Genomic DNA, 20,000 nt, shown 5'->3' with positions numbered 1-20,000 from the left:
TTATTTAAAAAAAAAGTCATCTTTAACATATATTTCTAAGATATTTTATAAATATCAAAAAAAACGTTTTTAAAAGAAATAAACAATAAATGTATATATTTGATTATATTACTCATTAAAGAATAAAAAAAAATTTATTTTTATAAATAAGAATGATAAAAGATGAAAACATTATATATTTTTTATTTGAAGTATTATTAATTTAACAATCATTACATAAAAAAATATATCATTCAAATATATATAATATTCAAGTTAAATTTAATGTAATTAGTTGTTATACTCTAAATTATACAAAATAAAAATAATTTTATAGAATGAAATTTAAATAATAATAATGGTATGATTTTTAAATAACCAAAAACATTTATCTAATATTATATTATAACTTTTAAATATTATTAAAATAAATTTTTTTTTTATTATTGATGTAAAAAAAATGAAAAATTTAGAAGAAAGAAAAACAAATTGTATGTTAGAAAGGATTTTTTTATAATTTGTTTAAAATTCTTTTTTTTACAGTATTTTGGTCATTAAAATCACGTAGAATGCATGTAATAATTCTTCTAATGTTTGGTTGGGGAATTATGGCATTTACAAGACATCAACTTGGAATATCATTACCATGTATGTTAAATTCAACTGCTATTGAAGAAGGATCATTAAATAAATATGAGGAAAATTTTAATCAAATAGAAAATGATAAAAAATGTTTAAAAAATAATAATGTAAAAAATATTTCTTATTTTGTTGATAAAAAAATTGTTGTTGATTATGGTGGTACATTTAATTGGAGTTATGATCAACAAAATTTAGTTATATCAGGAACTTATTTTGGATCTTTATTAACAGTATTACCAGCTGGTTATTTATCTGATAAAATTTCTTCAAAAAATATGATGATATATGGATCTATAGTTTATATTTTAACAAGTGTAACTTTTCCATATCTTGTAATGACATTTGGTTATCTTCCTGGATTTATTACAAGATTTATTATGGGATTAGGTGAAGGAATGCTTCTTCCAGCATCTTCATCTATACTTAGTAAATGGTTTACTAATTCAGAAAAACCATTAGCTAGTACTTTATTAACATCTGGAAATCAAATAGCTACATTTATAGGTAATCCACTTGCTGCATTTTTTTGTCAAAGTTCTATTGGTTGGAGTGGAACATTTTATACTTGTGGTATAATACTTTTTATTTGGATTATATTTTGGTATTATTTTATACAAAATTCTCCAGACACAGCAAAATGGATATCTATAAATGAGAAAGAATATTTAGAAAAAGAAACTGGTTTTGAAAAAATAAAAAAAGAAAATAAGAAAAATTTTAAAATTCCTTGGAAAAATATTTTAACTTCTTCAGCATTATATTGTACAATTCCATGTTATTTTTTTGGTAATATGTATGGAGTATTTTTATCAATGTATCTTCCATTATTTTATAAAGAAAAATTATATGTAAATGTGATGAATAATGGTTTTATGACTGCAGTACCAACAATTATACAAATGATTGTTAAAATTTTATGGAGTTCTTATATTGGAAAATTACAAAAAAAAAATTGCATTACCTCAAATACTTCAGTAAAAATATCTCAATTAGTATCTGGTATACTTTTACCTGTAGGATTAATTATGGTTGATCTAACATTAGATTGTACAAATCCATGGATAACAGTTATATATATTTGTATAGCAAATTGTGGGTATGGTATTGCTACTAGTGGTTATACAGTAAGTATTATTTCAATGGCTCCAGCTGTTACAGGTATGTTATCAGGAATTACAAATACTGCTGCAATTTTATCAAGAATCTCAACACCCTTTATTTTTTCACTTCTGAAAAAAACGAAAATCATCAATGTTTGGAAAGGAGCATTTTATGGAATTGCTATATCTTGGTTTATAAGTTCACTTATTTTTATTAAATGGGGAGTTGGTGAAGCTCAAGAATGGGGTATTATAAAAAATATACCTGAATCAGAAAATACAAACAAAACAATGGTTTCATTAAATTCTGAAACAACGTCAATAAATTCAACGACTAACATTTCAAAATAACAATAAATTTGCTTAAAAATTATATTTTATTTAAATTCAAAATATTGTCCTCATAAGATATAGTATATTATATGTCCATCTTATAGATTTTTTTGTTAATTAGCAAATATTTTTTATTAAAAAACTAAAACATTTTTTCAAGATTTTTTAGTCGTGCCAAATCTACATAAGTTTTGTCATCTTTAACCACTGCAGCTGTCACTTCATTCTTTTTATCAGTTATAATATCATTTTTATTTGTTTCTTTGTTACTTTCTTTTTTTAAATCCACATTACCAAACTCCTTTGTTGCATAACTTGAGACTATTTTTTCTGATTTAATTGGTTTCTTTACATTTTTTTCGTTTGAATTTTTACGACAAGTTTCCATAGCATCAAGTAAAAGATGGTCTGGAAGATTTCGTGTTGGTAATTTACTTAGTTTTTCACCTTTTGATGTAGTGCATTCTGATGCTGCTTTATTTTTTTTAGCAACTAAGTCTACATTTTTTGAACAATCAAGAGTTATAAATGTAACTACAACAATAACAATGATACAATAAAACAATGAAAAAATCTCATTTGGTAGTAACCAAAATGCTGTTGTCATTGAAAGAATTAAATAAATCATACTAATTTATTTATAATAAAAAAAATAATTAAAATATTATAAAAATATAAATATAAGTCAAATTTATTTTACTATTCAAATTATTATTTTTTATTATTAAATAATATTATCTTACTTGAAAAAAAAATGATACTATAAAAAAATGAAGTATTAAAACACACATACAACAATCTCATAATTTAACTAACACATTAAATAGTAACCCAACTTTCATAAGAATTAACATAATGTGTGCATTGGAAGAAAGTATTTCAACTTGGCTATGATGATTACCCACCCCGCGGTTTCTACCGGATTCTTCATGACGGTTAAACCAACCTTCCTTGGATGTCTGAGCCAATTGCCAAATTGAAAGGTATTTTTTTTCTTGCTGTTCTATTCTACATGGATAGGGTGGCTTCAATTTTCGGTTTCATTAATGTCTTGCAAATGTTTTCTGTTTTTTATTAATTTGAGATAATGGGTAGGAAGTGATTGCATGTTGAATTAGTGAAGACTTAGAGAAAATTATCTTTTAATACATAAACTATAGAAATTACTAACCAAGCAAAAGTTATTCCAGCACTTTTTTATTTTAGTAGAAAAATTAAAAAAAATAAATAAAACAAAAAAAATTAATTATTCAAAAATTGATACGATACTTGATACAAACAACATGATAAAAAATTTTATAATTTTTTGTTGAAGAATTTGCAAACCAACAAATTATGAATGTTTTTGGTAACTTTTTTTAGAATTATTTCCAACTTTGTGAATAAATACTAATAACTGAGTCTTATTAATATTACCATTTGTACCATACTAGTTTTGATTTTTCTATCTAAAATGTATGGTATATTTTAATATTCAAAAATAATTATTTTATTGTGTTATCTTTTCTTATAAACAGAAATATTTACTCATATAAATACAGTAAAAAAAAAATCTTTATCTTTTATAAATGATTTTAAATCTATAATAAAAATTGTATACAGTTTTTGACTACAACCAGCATGATAGGGATAATACAATATGGTCTGATACTCGTCTTCATCCTCTACAATTATTTATGAGCGGATAAAGGCAGCAAAAACTCTCATGATGATATCCATAAATAACATAATTAATGAAATTTTTGCAATATTTATCGTTGTGGTGCTTGTTCCTTCTTCCTCAGTATCATTTCTAGTAGTTTGATGTTGATGGGTTCTCCGAGGGTTAGTATTTGTTCTTGTTCTAACGTTAGGATTTACTCGAAAACCACTTCCATTGTTAAAAAACATATCAAAAATATCGAATGCATCTATATTTGTTGCTTCAAAACTAGTTGTATAAACACGTGCTCCAGGTCCAGAAAATCCTCCGAATAAATCATTCAAATCAAAATGTTCTCTGGTAAAAGTTTGGTTATTTGATTCACTAAATAGTGAATACCCTCCTAAATCATATTTCTTCTTTTTTTCAGGATCTGATAATACATCATAAGCTTTTGTTATTTGCTTAAATTTTTCCGCACCAGTGGGATTTTTATCAGGATGATATTTTAAAGCCATTTTGCGATAAGCTTTCTTAATTTCAACTTCACTAGCATCTGGACAAACTTCTAATAAGTCATAATATTTAGTATCTTGAACCATTTGTATTACCTAAAAGGATATCGTAATAATAAAATATTATTTATAAAACTATAAATAAAATTTATAAAATCTACAACTGCGTTTTAATTGTCAAATGGAGAAGGAAAATAAATGTAAATAATTATCAATGTACACCTCATACTTATGCATGACAACAGACATTTGAAGACAAAAGTCCAATTATTTACTCATATTCGTTTTGGGAATAACAATTTAACTATATAATGACGACAAATTAAACATTAACTTTTTAATTGTGTTTTATTTCCACATAGGACAAACTTTATAAGAGTTTTGAAATTTAAAATAAAAAGTTTCTGGTACCATTTTTTTTTCAATGGAAATTATCAAAATGTTTCTATTTGGATTGTATCAATTTTTAAATTAGTAAAATTTTACAATTATTTTACATTTTAAATTATTTTCAAAAATCATATTAATTTTATCAAGTTAAAATAAACCAGTTATCAAATCAATTGTGAAGTGATAATGTTAATTTAATGTATAATTGCTGATAATCAATTTGACATTATCCATTGTTATTATAAAGTGTATCATGTTGATATTTTAATAATATTTAATAGTAATTCTTAGAAGCGTAGAAATAATACTGAACAACGATTCCGTGGTGTAGTCGGTTATCACATCTGTCTAACACACAGAAGGTCGGCGGTTCGAATCCGCCCGGAATCATCCTTTTTAATATTTCCATAAAGTTATTTAACGCAATAACTAATATAATTTCAATTTCATATAATTTTTTGTTATATTTTAAAACTTTGCTACTTTATTATTAAAAATTAAAGAGTAAAATAATAACCACTATTTTAAATTTTAATATTTTATATTTATAAATTTCTTTCTTTCAATTTAGATTCTATTTTATTTTCTATTACAGCTGTGATATAATTTAAATTTTGTAAAGTTCTAAAATACTAATAATTCAATGTTTAACAAGTAAATATAATTGAAAAATAGATTTTTAATCTTTTGAATATAAAAAAAATATTTTATTGTTATAAAGGATAAAATTAAAAAATATTTTCAGTTGAAAGTTCATGCAAAATAAAATATTTTTTATATTTTTTTATCATATATAGTGATCAAATAACATTTTGTAGTAATAAATGAATGAATAATGTTTACTCTTATATATTTTAATGACATCTAATATTTATCTTAAATTTGAAAAAATAAAATGAAAAATATTGATTCCGGCCGGATTCGAACCGACGATTTTTGGTGTGTGATACCAACGTCTTAACCGCTAGACCACGAAATCAAGTTTGGTCGTCTTCGAACTTGGATTTATTTTATTTAGAATTTACAATATGTTATACTATTGTAAAAACCAACCATTCATTGTAATATGCATAAAATTTCAATATCAAAATGTAATTTACATTTTTTTAGTTATTAGCATAAACATATCTCGTTTGAAATAATTATATATATTTATAATTATTAAATTATTTCTAGTACGATAAAACTATGTTGCTTAAATAAAATAAATATATAGAAAAATGGCAAAAAAAATAGAATGTTCTTATTTATATTTTTACACCATTTAAATAAAAAAATAGTTACGACTTTTATAAACTAAGTAGAAATTTTCACAACGACTATACTTTTAAATTACATAAGATAAAAAGTTTTATATAAATTAGTAATAATAACAAATAATTAACCGATAAAATAAAAATAAATTCGTTAGATGTAAAATATACAAAATTGCCAATGAATTGTCAAATACTATATTATGTTTCATCTTAATTAGTTTCGACTTACAAGTCTACAAATCTTTACAATATCATGTACTTGAAAAGAATTATTTTGAATTTTATGTTATTCATTTAGATTGGTTTGAAGAATTAAATATTTAGTGAAGAAGTCCAAGAATAATTAATATATTTTAGTAAATTAGTCTCGACATTTTTATAGCAATTGTATTTATTTTGTGTTTTATATTTTGCTATTTACATATGCAATTTCTAGAAACTGAAGTCTAAGATACTTTAATGTTATATATTTTGGTAGTTGAATCAATTTTACTAACTCACGAATAATGATTTTTAATGAATAACTTTATTCAGAAACAATTGATAAATCTTTTAAAATTTAAATTATCTATAAAATTTTTAGAAGAAAAAAAACTTATTTCTTAAATACTTTATTTGCAAAGGAAAAGATATATTGTTTTTATTAAATTATGTTTCTCTAACAACCACCACACCTGCAATTTTACAATCCTTAATTAGAATGTTCTTTGGTTGTAAACTAAATGATTCTCTTGAAATCTTAGAAGCAGAAATTAATACTATATCCCACTTAAAAGTAATATTGCCAATTCATTCATAATGAAATATGCAAATATAATTTGCATCAATTTTCAAAATCTATTTTTAAATTTTTTATTCCCATATTAAATGAAATTCATTTTTATTCAGTGAGAATTCAAGAAAAAAATGAAGTATATTTAAAATGGCATGGACTTATGAAATTTTAACGTCATAACATTTTAATATTGTTAATATAAACTCTTTACGATACATACTATAAAATATATATTTATTTTAAATAAAAATCAAACAATTATTTTATTAAAATATATCAAATGAGGGAAAATTTAACTTATATACATATATGTACAATTTTAAATTAAGTCCTTTCAATAAAAGTTTTAATTTTTTTATCACACTAACTATTTTATAACTGATATTGTTTTATAATTCAAATTTTGGTGCATTAAAAATAAACAATGACTATTGGGTAAATAGCAAATTTTTTTATAATGTGAATACACAATGAGACAATCCTAAAAGGATAAATAAGAAACCATTTTTAGCATTGAAAAAAGATAATAAATAATTTACAAATTAAACAATAAAAAACTTAAATACTTAAACAAAGTTTATTTTATAAAAATATTTTTGATAAAATTCTATAGTAATTTGTAGTAATATTATATAAATAATTATCATATTATTTTAAAATCTGTTGAAAAATAGAGACTTTGATATTACTCGATTAAGACAATAGTTGACATCTATAGAACTTCCATTAGGGCAAAGAGAATGTGGATCACATACATTCTCTCTTCTAAAGCATCTATTAGATGTAGAGCAAGTATACATTTTATATGGATGTAAGCTACACTCAACACATGAACATTCCATTTCGTCACTTTCATCAGGACACTGAGAAATACCATCACATCTTGCAATACTTGGATGGCATGTCATTGTTGTTGGGCAATATATGGCTTCAGGTGTGGTACATGATGTACAATTTCTCTCATCATCTCCAAGAGGACAATCCTGAACTCCATCACAAATTAAATTTTTATTTATACACTTTTTAATGTCGGTAACAGGATCAGGTTGACATTGATATTGAGTTTCAAGATTACAGTCGCAATCTTCTTCATCTGAACCATCAGAACAATTAGAAATTCCATCACAATGGTTTGATCTTGAGATACATGCTCCATTTTTGCATGTATATGCTAATTCATGGTCACATGCATTATCACAAACACCATCACATTGTGGTAGCAATCCACTGCAAGCGTATGCACGAATATAATCTTTTCCATCGTTACATTTCAAGAAGTCTTTCTCTAAGAAAGATTTGACCAAAGTTGTATTGGCTGTAACGGCAGTAGTTGGATCGCATGTTCCAGGACACTCTTCCTCATCTTCACCATCTGGGCAATTGGGAATACCATCACAGACTTCACCGCGAGCAATACAAAAGTTTGATTTCTTACACAAAACTTTGTTGTTTCCAGAACAATTAGTACATTCACAGTTCGATTCATCAATTTTATCTGGGCAATGTGTAATACCATCACATATATTCCATTTGGGTATACACTTTTTAGTGGAAGCACAAAATATGGCATCATTGTTACATGAAGAACAATTAACTTCATCTTCACCATAAGGGCATTGTGGATCACCATCACATTGGTAACTTTTTGGAACACAAGTATTACTAGATTTACAATAAAATTCATTTTCTGTGCAGTTGCTTCTTTGGCAAAACAATACTTCATCACTTCCATCATCACAGTGTACAATACCATCACACAATTTATTGCCTCTCAAGCATATTAACATATTTTTATTTGCTTTAGATGGACAAGAAAATCCTGAATGACATCCCTGACAATTTTCTTCATCACTTCCATCAGAACAATGATTTATACCGTCACAACGTTGCATGATACCAATAAATTCATTAGGATCATTATTACAATTAAATCCATACTCTGGACAGGTATTTATATTTGGAGGGAAAAAGAATCCATCATAACTTGGTGATTTAGAAACATTTACTGTTCCAGTACTTCCTTCATTTTTAATAATAATAGTGGTGCTTTGACTTAATAAAATTATAACAAGAGGTATACATACAACAAGTAAGGTACCAATCATACATAAAAGGAGATTTAATAAAGAAAATTTTCCTATAGTATCAACCAAGAAATCCCAAGCTTGTCCAATACAAAGTAAACATGAATTATTATTTTCTTCTTCGTATGAAGGTCTAGAACATTTTGGGGTACCATTTCCTCTTGACAATGGAGTAGCAATGTTGCTTACGTGAAAAGTAGGTAGTGGTAAAGTATTGTCAGTTTTTGATGACAATCCAGGGTTATGTCTACTTGAAAAGTCATCGTGGTAACGAGGTTCCTCATATAGTCCTCTTGAAGCCATTATTTTTTGTTAGTGGTAATTCTGAACATTAGGTTATTGGTAATTCAATTTGATTCAACTTACATATTCCTTATGTTAATGTTAGTAGAAATGAAAGCGAGCTTTTGAAGAAGTATGGAATAGAAAAAAAAAATAAAACAATGACAACCTAAACTGAAATCATTGTATATATACCAATTTACAAATCAAACATACAGCCATTTCTCTTTGACAACTAAATCTTATTACTGATTTACCAGTATCTTTGAGAGTTACTTTTTTTAGGCTGTCATTTATTGTACGTAAAGTTATTGACAATAAATGGTAAAAATTGTTTAGTAAAAATGTTTATATTTTCATAATTTATAATTCTGATCGCCATACTTTGTTATAACACTACAGATAATAATTAGAAGTATGGATTTTTTTTATTTAAAATATTGAAAAATGATGTACAATCAAATTATTATTAATAAGTAAAACTTTTTTTTAATGTTAAAATTAATATAAAAAAGCGAATGATTTTCTAATCTTTTGAATTGCATTTAAAACGCAATTGTATAGAAAGTTTTAAATAGCACATTTTATTGCTAAATTTTTAAAATAAATAACTGATCAAAGTAATTTAGATGTATAGATTGATGAATTCTAGTATTGTAGAACTTTTTAAGATATGGAAATTAACCGATAAAATAATAATAAAGGTTTCATTATAAAATTTACTGTTTGTAAATTTATTTGTTTTCTAATTCAATGTAGCTAGCACTATATTGCAGGCGACAAACTGTAGATCATAACTATAAACGCTAAAAACGATAAAACGTTGGAAAAACATGGATCCAGTGATTCAAGAACGTGGCCTCCGTGGCGCAATCGGCTAGCGCGTTCGGCTGTTAACCGAAAGGTTGGTGGTTCAAGCCCACCCGGGGGCGATTTCTTTTTGAATCTTACAAACTTCAAATATTTTTCTTGTATTAAAATACATTGTGTACAATTTATTAACTAAAAAAGAGCAAATTCACTTGCAATTTTTTTACTTTTTATTGTTTTAATTATAATTTAACAAAATAATCGTTTGGTTCTTCTAAATTGCTAAAAATAAATTATATAAAAAAAATTTCAAAGTTAATTTATTCGAATCTGTAATATTTATACAAAAATGTTTTAATTTTCAAAGTTTTTTATGTTCACGGGATTAGTATTTTCGTTCACAGGTTGGAGGATGTTCTCACTTGATTCTTCAAAATAGATGTTTGCTTCAGACTTTGATCTCTTCACACATTCATCATATTTTTCTTTGTCATTACGAGCAGGATTAAATTTTTGGCAACGATAACATTTATAGGCAAGATTTTCAAATTCATCTTTTAAAGCCATTCCATTATGGCTTTTACAAAATATGCAAATAAGAGCGTAACGATTACTTATACCATCTCCAAGAACCATATCAGCAATCCTTTCAACAATAGATGTATTATGGGTATCAATGTATGGACGAGGGGGTAACGTTTTTGGGGTATTATTTACATTTTTACTTAATTTAGAATGATTGGAAACAGATTTTTGAATAGCTTGTGATTCTTTTTGTTTTAACAAAGACATATTTTGAGCTGCCTTAATTTGTAATGCTTTAGAATCTATTTTAGGTGAATTAAATCGTGATTGTGGATTTCTTAAAATGTTTTGACTTTCTCTATTACGTTGAATAAATCCTGATGATCTAATTACTTGGTTTTCCATAGGATTAATTGTACCATTTAAATTAGCATTTGGTGTTCCAAAATATGTTGTTTCAGGTTCATCACCAAATTCTTGAAGCAATTCACTAGCAACCTTGTAACTTTCTTTATTCTTAATTTCTTCTAGAATTTTTTGTTTTGTCTCAATTAATTCAGTTAGATGCTTTTGATATCTATTGTTTCTCCACTCAAATATTGGCCGTAGTAATTTTCGAAACAAAATAAATACTATGATAGAAAAAATAAATGTTAAAGTTGAATAAATGCCCCATTTAAATTTATCACCAACTAACATAAACAAATATGCACTGCCAGCAGTTGAAAGAAGAAAAAGTAAAAAAAATGTAGATCTTATAAAATTTGCTTGAAAATTATTATTTCTTTCAATATCAGACCGTAATTTAAGGATATCCTCTGTTACCTTGACTAACTCATCTTTAACAGATGTTTTTTTGCTAAAATATCCTCCCATTACACAATAAATACTTAAAAAAAATTGTAATTAGTAAGAAAAAAATAACCAAAAATAATTATATCGTTAAAACGATAGTGGAGTAAAGTTACTAATACAAGTAAAAATTATTATAGTTAACGATAAAGCATTCCCTAATAACAACAATAAAAACAATTATATTATAATTCTAAATAAATGGAGCATATTTTTCATTATTCTCATCTGATCCTTCATTAAGTATCTTTTCTTTAATATCTTTATACTTATACTTTTTAAGTAGTGTCTCACTTCTATTAAAATGAAACAAAATCCGTTCTTCAAGTTTCAGTAAAGCTTTTTTACTTAAAACAAGTGTATCATACTTCATTATGCTGAAACAATTCAATCCATAGAGAGGCATGATATTAAATGAAGGCAAATCTTCTGTAGCTTTAACTAAATTTGCTGCAACTTCAGCATTCTCCTCAACAAACAAGACAGAATATCCCCAATTACGTGATTCAGCAATATCATTCAAAAACTATAAAAGAAAAAATATCAACTTGTACTTTAGGTAAATAAAACATACATCTTTTGAGTCACTTTCTAAAGTTGAAAAATCATCAACGATCACCAAATCATTTTGTATATGTTTAATTGTTAAAGCAACACACAATCCTTTTAATCTAATGGCATCTGGAAGCATATAAAACCATGTTTTTGGTCCACGAACACCATGAGCAAATCCTCCTCTGATAAATTGTGGTGATCTAATTGACCCAACATGAGCTCTACCAGTTTTCTTTTGAGGCCAAGGTTTTTTTCCACCACCTGGCATTTCAGCTCTTGTTAGTTGTTTTGTCAATTGAAGATTCCTATAATTTAATTGCCATGTAACATTTCTATGAAGTAAATCTAAACGTGGTGCATGACGAAAAATGTCAGGATTTAATCTTATAATATCAACATTATCATGTTCAACTTTTGAAAGAGTAGTTACCCATGCTTCAGGTGTAACAATGTATGGATTATTTGCTAATTTAGCCAAAGATAATTGTTCTAATTTTTGTAAAGACGACTCAACTGATCCAGAATTTCTAGTTGTAGAAATTGAAAGTTTAGAAAAATTAAATACAAAATGAAATTTTGAAAATAAATGACGCATCTATAAAATTAAAAAATTTATTGATGAGTATAGTTATAATAAATATGTAAACAAAACGTATGTATGATAAAAAAAAAATATGACAAATACCCATATTTTTAATGCAAGTTACATGATAAAAAAAAAATGAACAAAACATTGACATTAAAACTATTGGTAAAGTGTTACTTGGGAGAAGAAAATTTTTTTCAAATATATAATGGAAGAATGTGAAATTTCATGTGATATTTTTTTTAAATATTTATCAAATATATTTAATTTATTTTTTGAGAAAAATTATCAATAATTATGAATATATTTTTGTAGTTAATTAATAAATAATAAATTATTTAATGATTGTCATTGCAACATTTATATATATTTTTGTAAACAAAATTTTTCTAACAATATATTTAAATTAATCTTTAATAAATTAAACTTATAATTAATTATAAATAATAAAGTTTTTATAATATCAAGTTTATTTAACAATAATTATATTTTTTTTATATATTTAAAAAAAAAATTAGCAATATATTAAAAATCAAATTATGGCATTTATCTTCTTACAAACATAGTGTTATTAAATATTTAAAAAGGTTTATATAAAAAAATATTTTTCTTAAAAAAAAAGTTGTTTTTTTGTCAATTTTAAAATTAACAAAAATAAAACTTAAAATTTTTACAGCTATTAATTTTTGTAGTATTAGCATATTTAAATGCATCAATTTCTGCCATTAGTAAATTACACTTTAATTTTAATTTTAAAAGAAACTTTTTATGAAAAAATATTATATTGATAAATTTTTTTTCATAGGAAGAATTGTAAATTTTACTAAAATTATATGAAAAAAATTTAAAGTACATGAAAATAAATAAAATAAAAAATTATATTTCTGCTAACTTGTAATATTTTCTACAACAAATAATATTTAAAAATTGGTTAATTTTAACGGTTTTACAAAGTATAGAAGTTTGTCACTAACTAAAATTTTTTAAAAATAAAAATATCTATATTATATCCTTTCTAGTATTAAAGAAATATTATTTTTTTTATATATTTTTTTTACATTAATAATATTTTAAATCAAAATAAATAGTATAAAGTATCAATGAATTAAGACTGTGAGTAAATAGTAATTTTACTTTTCATATGAATAAAATTTTAGTGAACAAATATAGGAATCTAATTAAATTAAATATATTCCCATTTTATTGTTTGTAAAAACAAATAATAATACATATAAAAGTTATAATATTAATTTTTTCCTATACAATTGTTTTTTCAATAATTTTTACAACAAATATTAACTATCTAAAATTTGTTAATCATTAAAATGCACTAATTTTTATGTGACATAGTGTTAGTGCTAAAAAAAATGTTTTATCATAAAGAGTAAGTTTTAGTGTTAAGAACAACTTAATATTTTGAATGTCATTTTACGATGATAAAGATTTTCCATCAAATTATACTTTTTGCCAACATTCATTTTATTATTTTTATCATATAAATATTAATTGTACATACATTAATTTCAGATGAAAATAAAAGTACTTTTCAATTGCCTATTTTATTTTGTACCTTTAATTTTAACAAATTCAAAGTTTAACCAAAATTTTCAACAAAAACATAATGAATTTATGGAAGTTTTAAATATTTTAACAGACACTGAAAGATATAATAAAAATTTATATCCAAATGAGGAGAAAGGTAATTTTTTTTTTATTTTAATAATATAAATATTTATTTAGAAATTCCCACACAAGTTACCATACAAATGTATATTGAAGGGATGTCATCATTTAGAGCACAATCTATGGTAATGTTTTCTGCTACAAGTTATATTTAATTTTTTTAAGGACTTTTTGGTTGATATTTACTTTCAAACTCAATGGGTAGATGAAAGACTAAAACATAGTGGAAAAAGAAGAATTCTTATTGGAGATAAGAAAACATTTGATTTGATGTGGCAACCTGGATTATATTTTGCAAATTCTCGAGAATCTACTTTTCATGAAGTTTCATCACCAAATTTTTTAGTATGGATATATTCTAATGGAACTGTTTTTTACGATACTAGGTAAATTATTATTCAAAAATTCTCAAGAAAGTTTTTTTTGTTATTTTTATACATCTTTGTAATGTTATTGACAACAAAAAAAAATAGTTGAATTTATTTGATAACATCAAACAATTTATATTTCTTATTTTATTTAAAATTACTTTTTTTTTTAGAATTTCTTTAAATGTTATATGTATGCAAGATTTATCAAAATATCCTTTGGATTCTCAAGCATGTACATTACGAATTTTAAGCTGTAAGTAAATAATAAGTAGTAGTTGAAAATTAAAAAAATGTTCTTATATAAAAAAATAATTTATCTAGTTTTAAGATTAAATATAAAAATGTAATACATCATGCTGTTAAAATTTTAGATGCTTATGATAACAAACAACTTGTAATTGAATGGAATAAGGAAAAAGCTATTGAAGTTAATGAAGATTTAAGGATGACGGATATGACTTTAAGAACTATACGACCTGGAACAACAATAAATAACTATGTTACTGGTTTATGGACCTGTGCCACAGCTGAATTTATAGTTGATAGAGAAATAATGCATCATATACTTCAAACATACCTTCCAACATCATTAATTGTTATCATATCTTGGTTTTCTTTTTGGTTAGATGCTGAATCTGTACCAGCAAGAGTTTCTCTTTCTATAACATGTCTTCTTACATTAGCAACACAAAATTCTGCAGCAAGAATGGCATTACCTCAAGCTTCTTATGTTAAAGCAATTGATGTTTGGATGGGTGGTTGTACTAGTTTTGTTTTTTTAGCAATTATAGAATTTACTGTTGTTAATTATTGTAACAGAAGAAATAATAGAAAAAAAAGAAGATATGATTTACGTAATGGAAGATCATTTAGATCAGTAGATAATACAATGACAGGAGTACTTAAAAGAAATGTATACAGTCCAATGAGTGGTGAAACAACAGAAAGACTACTTTCATACAATACATCTCCAATATTTGGTAAATTTATTAGAAAAGATGATGAATATAATAAAAATTTATCAAAAAATTATTCATCCTACAATATTACAGATACTTTTGATCCAATAAATATGGCTGATAATATAAGTTATCCAATTAATAGAAATACTATTCTTGGTTGTTGTAAATTAGAATCACCTTTTATTAGTTGTCCATCAACTCCAAAAACAAAAATACTTTTTCACAATAAGATAGAAAATTGTTCTCATAGGAAAAATAAAAATTTACGAGACACTATTACAACTCTTGAATATGTTCATCAAAAACATTTAGCTCAAAAAATTGACCATAAAAGTCGTGTATATTTTCCTATTGTTTTTATTGTTTTCAATATCTCATATTGGTTTTACTATCTTTATTATTCAAATGATAACATTAATTAAAGTTATTAACATTTATGTCAAAAAAAAAAGTTAAATAAAATTAATTGAAAAGTATGAATTATGAAATTTTTCAAAAATTTTAATATTTAAAATAATGATTTAATAAATTTTGATAAAATTTTTACAAATAATTTACTATACATCTGTCTTCCTTAAAACTTTGAAATATTTACCACAATTTGTATTATTATTTTAGTCGTTGGATTTCATAGATTATTGTTGAAAAATATTAGTACTAATTTAAAGTAAAAAAAATTTTATAAGTTAAGAAAAGAAAAATAAATTTAAAAATTCACATATATTTTTAATTTTATTTATTGCAAAAAGATTTTTTTTTACAAAAATATATTATAATGAAATTGCATAAAGCTTTTTATTGTTCAGATGATTGAAATAAATTGCTAAACAAGTTATTATATTTTGTTTAGGAAAATAATAATAATAAAACATCAATTTAAAATATCAATAATCATATTTTATAGAAAAAATAATAATAATAATAAAAGAAAACAAATTTATGTTAGTATGGTAAAAAAAATAAACAAAATCAAAAATGTCTTTTTTTTTTTAATTCTTAATTTTTTTTTATTGATATGATAAATTAAACAAAGTAATCAAAATAAATTATTAATTATAGTTTTTTTTTTATTTTAAACAAAAAATATAATAAAAATATTTCTCTTTATAAATTAAATTTTATCCTATTATATCAATGTGGTGATGGCCTAATTTAAAAAAATTTTAGTTTAATTTAATAATTTATCAGAATAGTAAAGAAGATATAGTTAATTTTCTTATTAAGAATAGTTTATAATAAAAGTGATATTATGAAATGAAAGAAAGAGATTAAAATAAATAATTTTAGAAGTTGTCTTCAATCTTAATTTTACATATTTAGTTATCAAATAAAATATTGCGCAATCAGGTCATTTAATCAAGATATTCTATTAAATTATATTAATCTACTATTCAATATTTGGGTACATTAATATTAACCAATAAAAATTGCTTCTATTTTTCAATAAAAATGAAATTTTTAGTTTTTACAATATTTTTTTTACATGTATCATTCTTAATTGGAAATGTCAATATTAATATTGAAGGTAATATTAAAGTAAACTTTTTAAAAAAATATTTTTTAAGATTTAAAGCAATGTTTTGAACGATATATTGGTAGGAAACTTGTTGGCTTATCTCCATATCATACAGAATTTAAGATGGCTGAGGAAGAAGAATGTTTAAAATTCTGTTACAAAACTGCATCACGATGTCGTAGTATTGTTCATGATAGAGTAAGACATATATGTTATTTTTTTAATGATGGTGATCAAGACATGACAACTTTTGCCAAAAAAATGTCATATTTTAAAGTTACTGATCCTCGTTGTTTTCAATATTTAAATGAAGGTATCGAAAATACCAGATTAGCTGGGCCAATTTATACACCACCAAAAGAAGAAGCAAGAGATCCCATATATATAGTATCATCAACAGAGATACCAAAAACAACTACTATTAAAATAGAAATACCAACAACTACTACTGAAAAAGTTACTACTACCAATGAAATAAAAAGTAAAGAAGATGTTAAGGCAATATATAAAGAAATTTTACAACATCCTGCAGAAGGTGTATTATCATTAGAAAACAATAATGAATTTGATATTGATACAACAACAAAAGAGATAGATTTAATAAAAAGTTTTGAAGATGTTTCAGGAAAATTAATGCCAAAAGTAAGTGGATTTAAGGCAATAAAAAGACCAATCAATGAAAATAGTATATTGTCGGATGAGGAAGATAAACCAGAAATTAGAAGAAAACAACAAAATATAAAGACAACCAACAAATTATCAGAAATTAATGAAATTGAATTACTAGATAAAACATTTCCTCTTAATGATTCTCAATATAAACTAATACAACCAGAAGAAAAAAATTTTACAGGTTATAATGACTGTGAAAGTGGTGATGTGCGAATATGGATGGCAATAGAAAATTCTGAATTTTTACCTTTACCTGATGATGATAGATTTATAATAATAGATGCAGATAATGAAATGGGATGTAAAAAAAAATGTGAAAAAAGTAATTGTGATATATTTACTTTAGATGAAAAAGACAAAAATTGTAGATTACATTATGCTAAAAATGAAGAAAATGGAAATTATTTTATTAATCAAATTGTACATTCCTCTACTGATGACTTTAGTAGTAGGACATTTAAACAACTTTGTTATCCTTCTCAATATGTTGGATTATCACAATGTACAGATATTATATCATTTCTTGAATATACCGTTTATACTGATCCAAAAGAAGTATATTCAGGTTTTCCAAGTGGTTCAGATGGAATATTAAATTGTGTAGAATTATGTTATTTATCAAAAAATTTCATTTGTAAATCAGCAACATTTGACTTAGAGTCAGGAGAGTGTAAATTATTTGAAAATGATTCAATCACATCACCAGAACTCTTCAAAAGTTTACCAAAAAGTAAATTAATATATTTTGAAAATGGTTGCAATATCGAGGAATTTGACCTAAAAAATGCCAGAATTAATAAAGTTAACAGATCATAACAAAAAATTACACTTTAAAAACAATTTTAATAATGCATTTTAAAATAATAATTTCTCTTGCCATTCTTATAAAAACAAAAAATAATAAAACATTTATCTAATCAAATTTAATAATAATCTAGATATAGTATTATTTTAATATAAATACCTATTCAAAAACATCTTCTTTATCACAAATAAATTGAAAGATATCTCTTGGTGTTTTAAATTCATCCGCTATACCCTCAGGAATTGAAAAATTAAATTCCTCCTCAAGACTACATACCAATTCAACATGATCTAAAGAATCTAATCCCAAATCTTTAAAAAGATCGTCATCCATGGAAATATCTGTTTTTTTAACTTTATCAAAACATCCAAGAACTAATTTTATTCTTGATTCAATTTGAGCTTTTGTCATAGGAGCCTAAAAAAAATAATAATTATCATTCAACAAAAAAAAATAACATACTTTGTCAGAAAAGCATAAATTTGATGTGTGAAAGTTGTTTTTTGGTAATATATTTGTTGAAACAACAGCAGCCTTGAAAGCTGTTGATTGCCCTGATACTGATAAAATTCCTCTGGCAGTAGATACAAGACTACGACTAAAGAAGACGCGTCCAAACATTCTACAATACTATAATACAAAGTTTATATTGTTCTTATTTTAAAAAATCACGTTTAAATTTATTATTTTACAAATTAAAAGTTAATTATTTAGTTAATTATTTGTTTTTAATAAAAAACAGGTATAAATACAAAAATTTGTATAAAAGTTAACTTGTACAAAAATATTTTCTTCTTGAATAAAGTTGTCTTTAAAAGATAAAGTATTTGTAAAGTATTGGAAATGTGCAACTTTTTATATATATACAAAACATTTCGTTGTAAGATATTCAGGTCAGATCACTTGGAAAATGCTAAATATTTAAAATTATTTAAAATTTAAATATTTTTATAATCGCTTTGATTTTAGCTGTCTTTTACAGTATCAGATATATTAAAAATTTTCTAATACTGCCTTAGACGGCTAACATCTTTACGATTAATTTTTTAGTGTTATTATCATTAGTTTTTTATAATTAGTAATAAAATTTTTAAAATGAAAAATCAATTGAAATTTTGATTTTTTTTTCTATAAAACCGTTTCCATTTATAGTGAATATCTCTTAAAAATATAAATTATTTTAATAATAAGGATACTACAACGTAGGAAGATATTGAAAAAAGCTCAACCAATCATTGATTGGTTATATTGATGACGTTTGTGATTTTATCTTATTAGATTAAATTCAAATATTTTGGTAAAAATAATGAAACAAATTTTATTATAAAATTAAACGGTTTTTTGTTATTAAAATTGTAAATTTATTTTAATAAAGTAAGATATCAAATATGATTTTGTTAATTTTTTTTTATAGATACATTTATAGTTGTGGATAATCTTGATGTCTTTTTTTTTAATTAATGTATTTGTACAAAAAATTATTTGGTCAGAGAGCAATTAAATAAAAAGTACATAACAAGATTTGAAATTTTATGTTCCTTGAAATCTCATAGAAATATGGAAAAGCCGTTAGAATTATTAATATTTTTGTCTCCTATAACGATAGTATGTGTTTGCCTGGTACGTGTTTATTTAAAAACTAACTATTTCAAAATTATCATTCAT

The 20,000-nt window shown here is 23.8% G+C and overlaps 9 protein-coding genes across 9 annotated transcripts; 3 read left to right on the top strand and 6 right to left on the bottom strand.

Moving 5' to 3' along the window:
- Positions 1-439: 439 nt before the first annotated feature.
- SRAE_2000379000 (Sialin) lies at positions 440-2,072 on the top strand (the record flags this gene model as incomplete). The annotated part of the gene is made up of 2 exons (XM_024655024.1): positions 440-470; positions 523-2,072. 2 exons carry the CDS (start codon positions 440-442, stop codon positions 2,070-2,072), a joined length of 1,581 nt encoding a protein of 526 aa, XP_024508338.1.
- A 124-nt stretch (positions 2,073-2,196) lies between these two features.
- SRAE_2000378900 (Hypothetical protein) lies at positions 2,197-2,682 on the bottom strand (the record flags this gene model as incomplete). Its single annotated transcript, XM_024655023.1, has 1 exon — positions 2,197-2,682. One exon carries the CDS (start codon positions 2,680-2,682, stop codon positions 2,197-2,199), a length of 486 nt encoding a protein of 161 aa, XP_024508337.1.
- Positions 2,683-3,728: 1,046 nt separating this feature from the next.
- On the bottom strand, positions 3,729-4,460 carry SRAE_2000378800 (DnaJ-like-2; the record flags this gene model as incomplete). The annotated part of the gene is made up of 2 exons (XM_024655022.1): positions 3,729-4,307; positions 4,434-4,460. 2 exons carry the CDS (start codon positions 4,458-4,460, stop codon positions 3,729-3,731), a joined length of 606 nt encoding a protein of 201 aa, XP_024508336.1.
- Positions 4,461-7,285: 2,825 nt separating this feature from the next.
- On the bottom strand, positions 7,286-9,019 carry SRAE_2000378700 (Low-density lipoprotein (LDL) receptor class A repeat-containing protein; the record flags this gene model as incomplete). The annotated part of the gene is made up of 1 exon (XM_024655021.1): positions 7,286-9,019. One exon carries the CDS (start codon positions 9,017-9,019, stop codon positions 7,286-7,288), a length of 1,734 nt encoding a protein of 577 aa, XP_024508335.1.
- SRAE_2000378600 (Protein lunapark) lies at positions 9,019-11,209 on the bottom strand (the record flags this gene model as incomplete). Its single annotated transcript, XM_024655020.1, has 4 exons — positions 9,019-9,040; positions 9,083-9,172; positions 9,215-9,233; positions 10,231-11,209. The coding sequence occupies 4 exons, from the start codon at positions 11,207-11,209 to the stop codon at positions 9,019-9,021; spliced, it is 1,110 nt and encodes a 369-aa protein (XP_024508334.1).
- Positions 11,210-11,378: 169 nt separating this feature from the next.
- Positions 11,379-12,335, bottom strand: SRAE_2000378500 (39S ribosomal protein L4, mitochondrial; the record flags this gene model as incomplete). The annotated part of the gene is made up of 2 exons (XM_024655019.1): positions 11,379-11,711; positions 11,760-12,335. 2 exons carry the CDS (start codon positions 12,333-12,335, stop codon positions 11,379-11,381), a joined length of 909 nt encoding a protein of 302 aa, XP_024508333.1.
- A 1,620-nt stretch (positions 12,336-13,955) lies between these two features.
- Positions 13,956-15,764, top strand: SRAE_2000378400 (Gamma-aminobutyric acid A receptor/Glycine receptor alpha family and Neurotransmitter-gated ion-channel transmembrane domain and Neurotransmitter-gated ion-channel family and Neurotransmitter-gated ion-channel ligand-binding domain-containing protein; the record flags this gene model as incomplete). Its single annotated transcript, XM_024655018.1, has 5 exons — positions 13,956-14,025; positions 14,067-14,134; positions 14,175-14,395; positions 14,551-14,633; positions 14,752-15,764. The coding sequence occupies 5 exons, from the start codon at positions 13,956-13,958 to the stop codon at positions 15,762-15,764; spliced, it is 1,455 nt and encodes a 484-aa protein (XP_024508332.1).
- A 1,027-nt stretch (positions 15,765-16,791) lies between these two features.
- On the top strand, positions 16,792-18,346 carry SRAE_2000378300 (PAN-1 domain and Apple-like domain-containing protein; the record flags this gene model as incomplete). Its single annotated transcript, XM_024655016.1, has 2 exons — positions 16,792-16,867; positions 16,908-18,346. The coding sequence occupies 2 exons, from the start codon at positions 16,792-16,794 to the stop codon at positions 18,344-18,346; spliced, it is 1,515 nt and encodes a 504-aa protein (XP_024508331.1).
- Positions 18,347-18,494: 148 nt separating this feature from the next.
- SRAE_2000378200 (Acyl carrier protein, mitochondrial) lies at positions 18,495-18,956 on the bottom strand (the record flags this gene model as incomplete). Its single annotated transcript, XM_024655015.1, has 2 exons — positions 18,495-18,752; positions 18,798-18,956. The coding sequence occupies 2 exons, from the start codon at positions 18,954-18,956 to the stop codon at positions 18,495-18,497; spliced, it is 417 nt and encodes a 138-aa protein (XP_024508330.1).
- Positions 18,957-20,000: the final 1,044 nt, after the last annotated feature.

Source organism: Strongyloides ratti (assembly GCF_001040885.1).
Source record: "Strongyloides ratti genome assembly S_ratti_ED321, chromosome : 2".
NCBI classification, from domain to species: domain Eukaryota; kingdom Metazoa; phylum Nematoda; class Chromadorea; order Rhabditida; family Strongyloididae; genus Strongyloides; species Strongyloides ratti.
The sequence above is the reverse complement of the archived record's forward strand: the minus strand, read 5'-3'. Positions and strand labels throughout refer to the sequence as shown.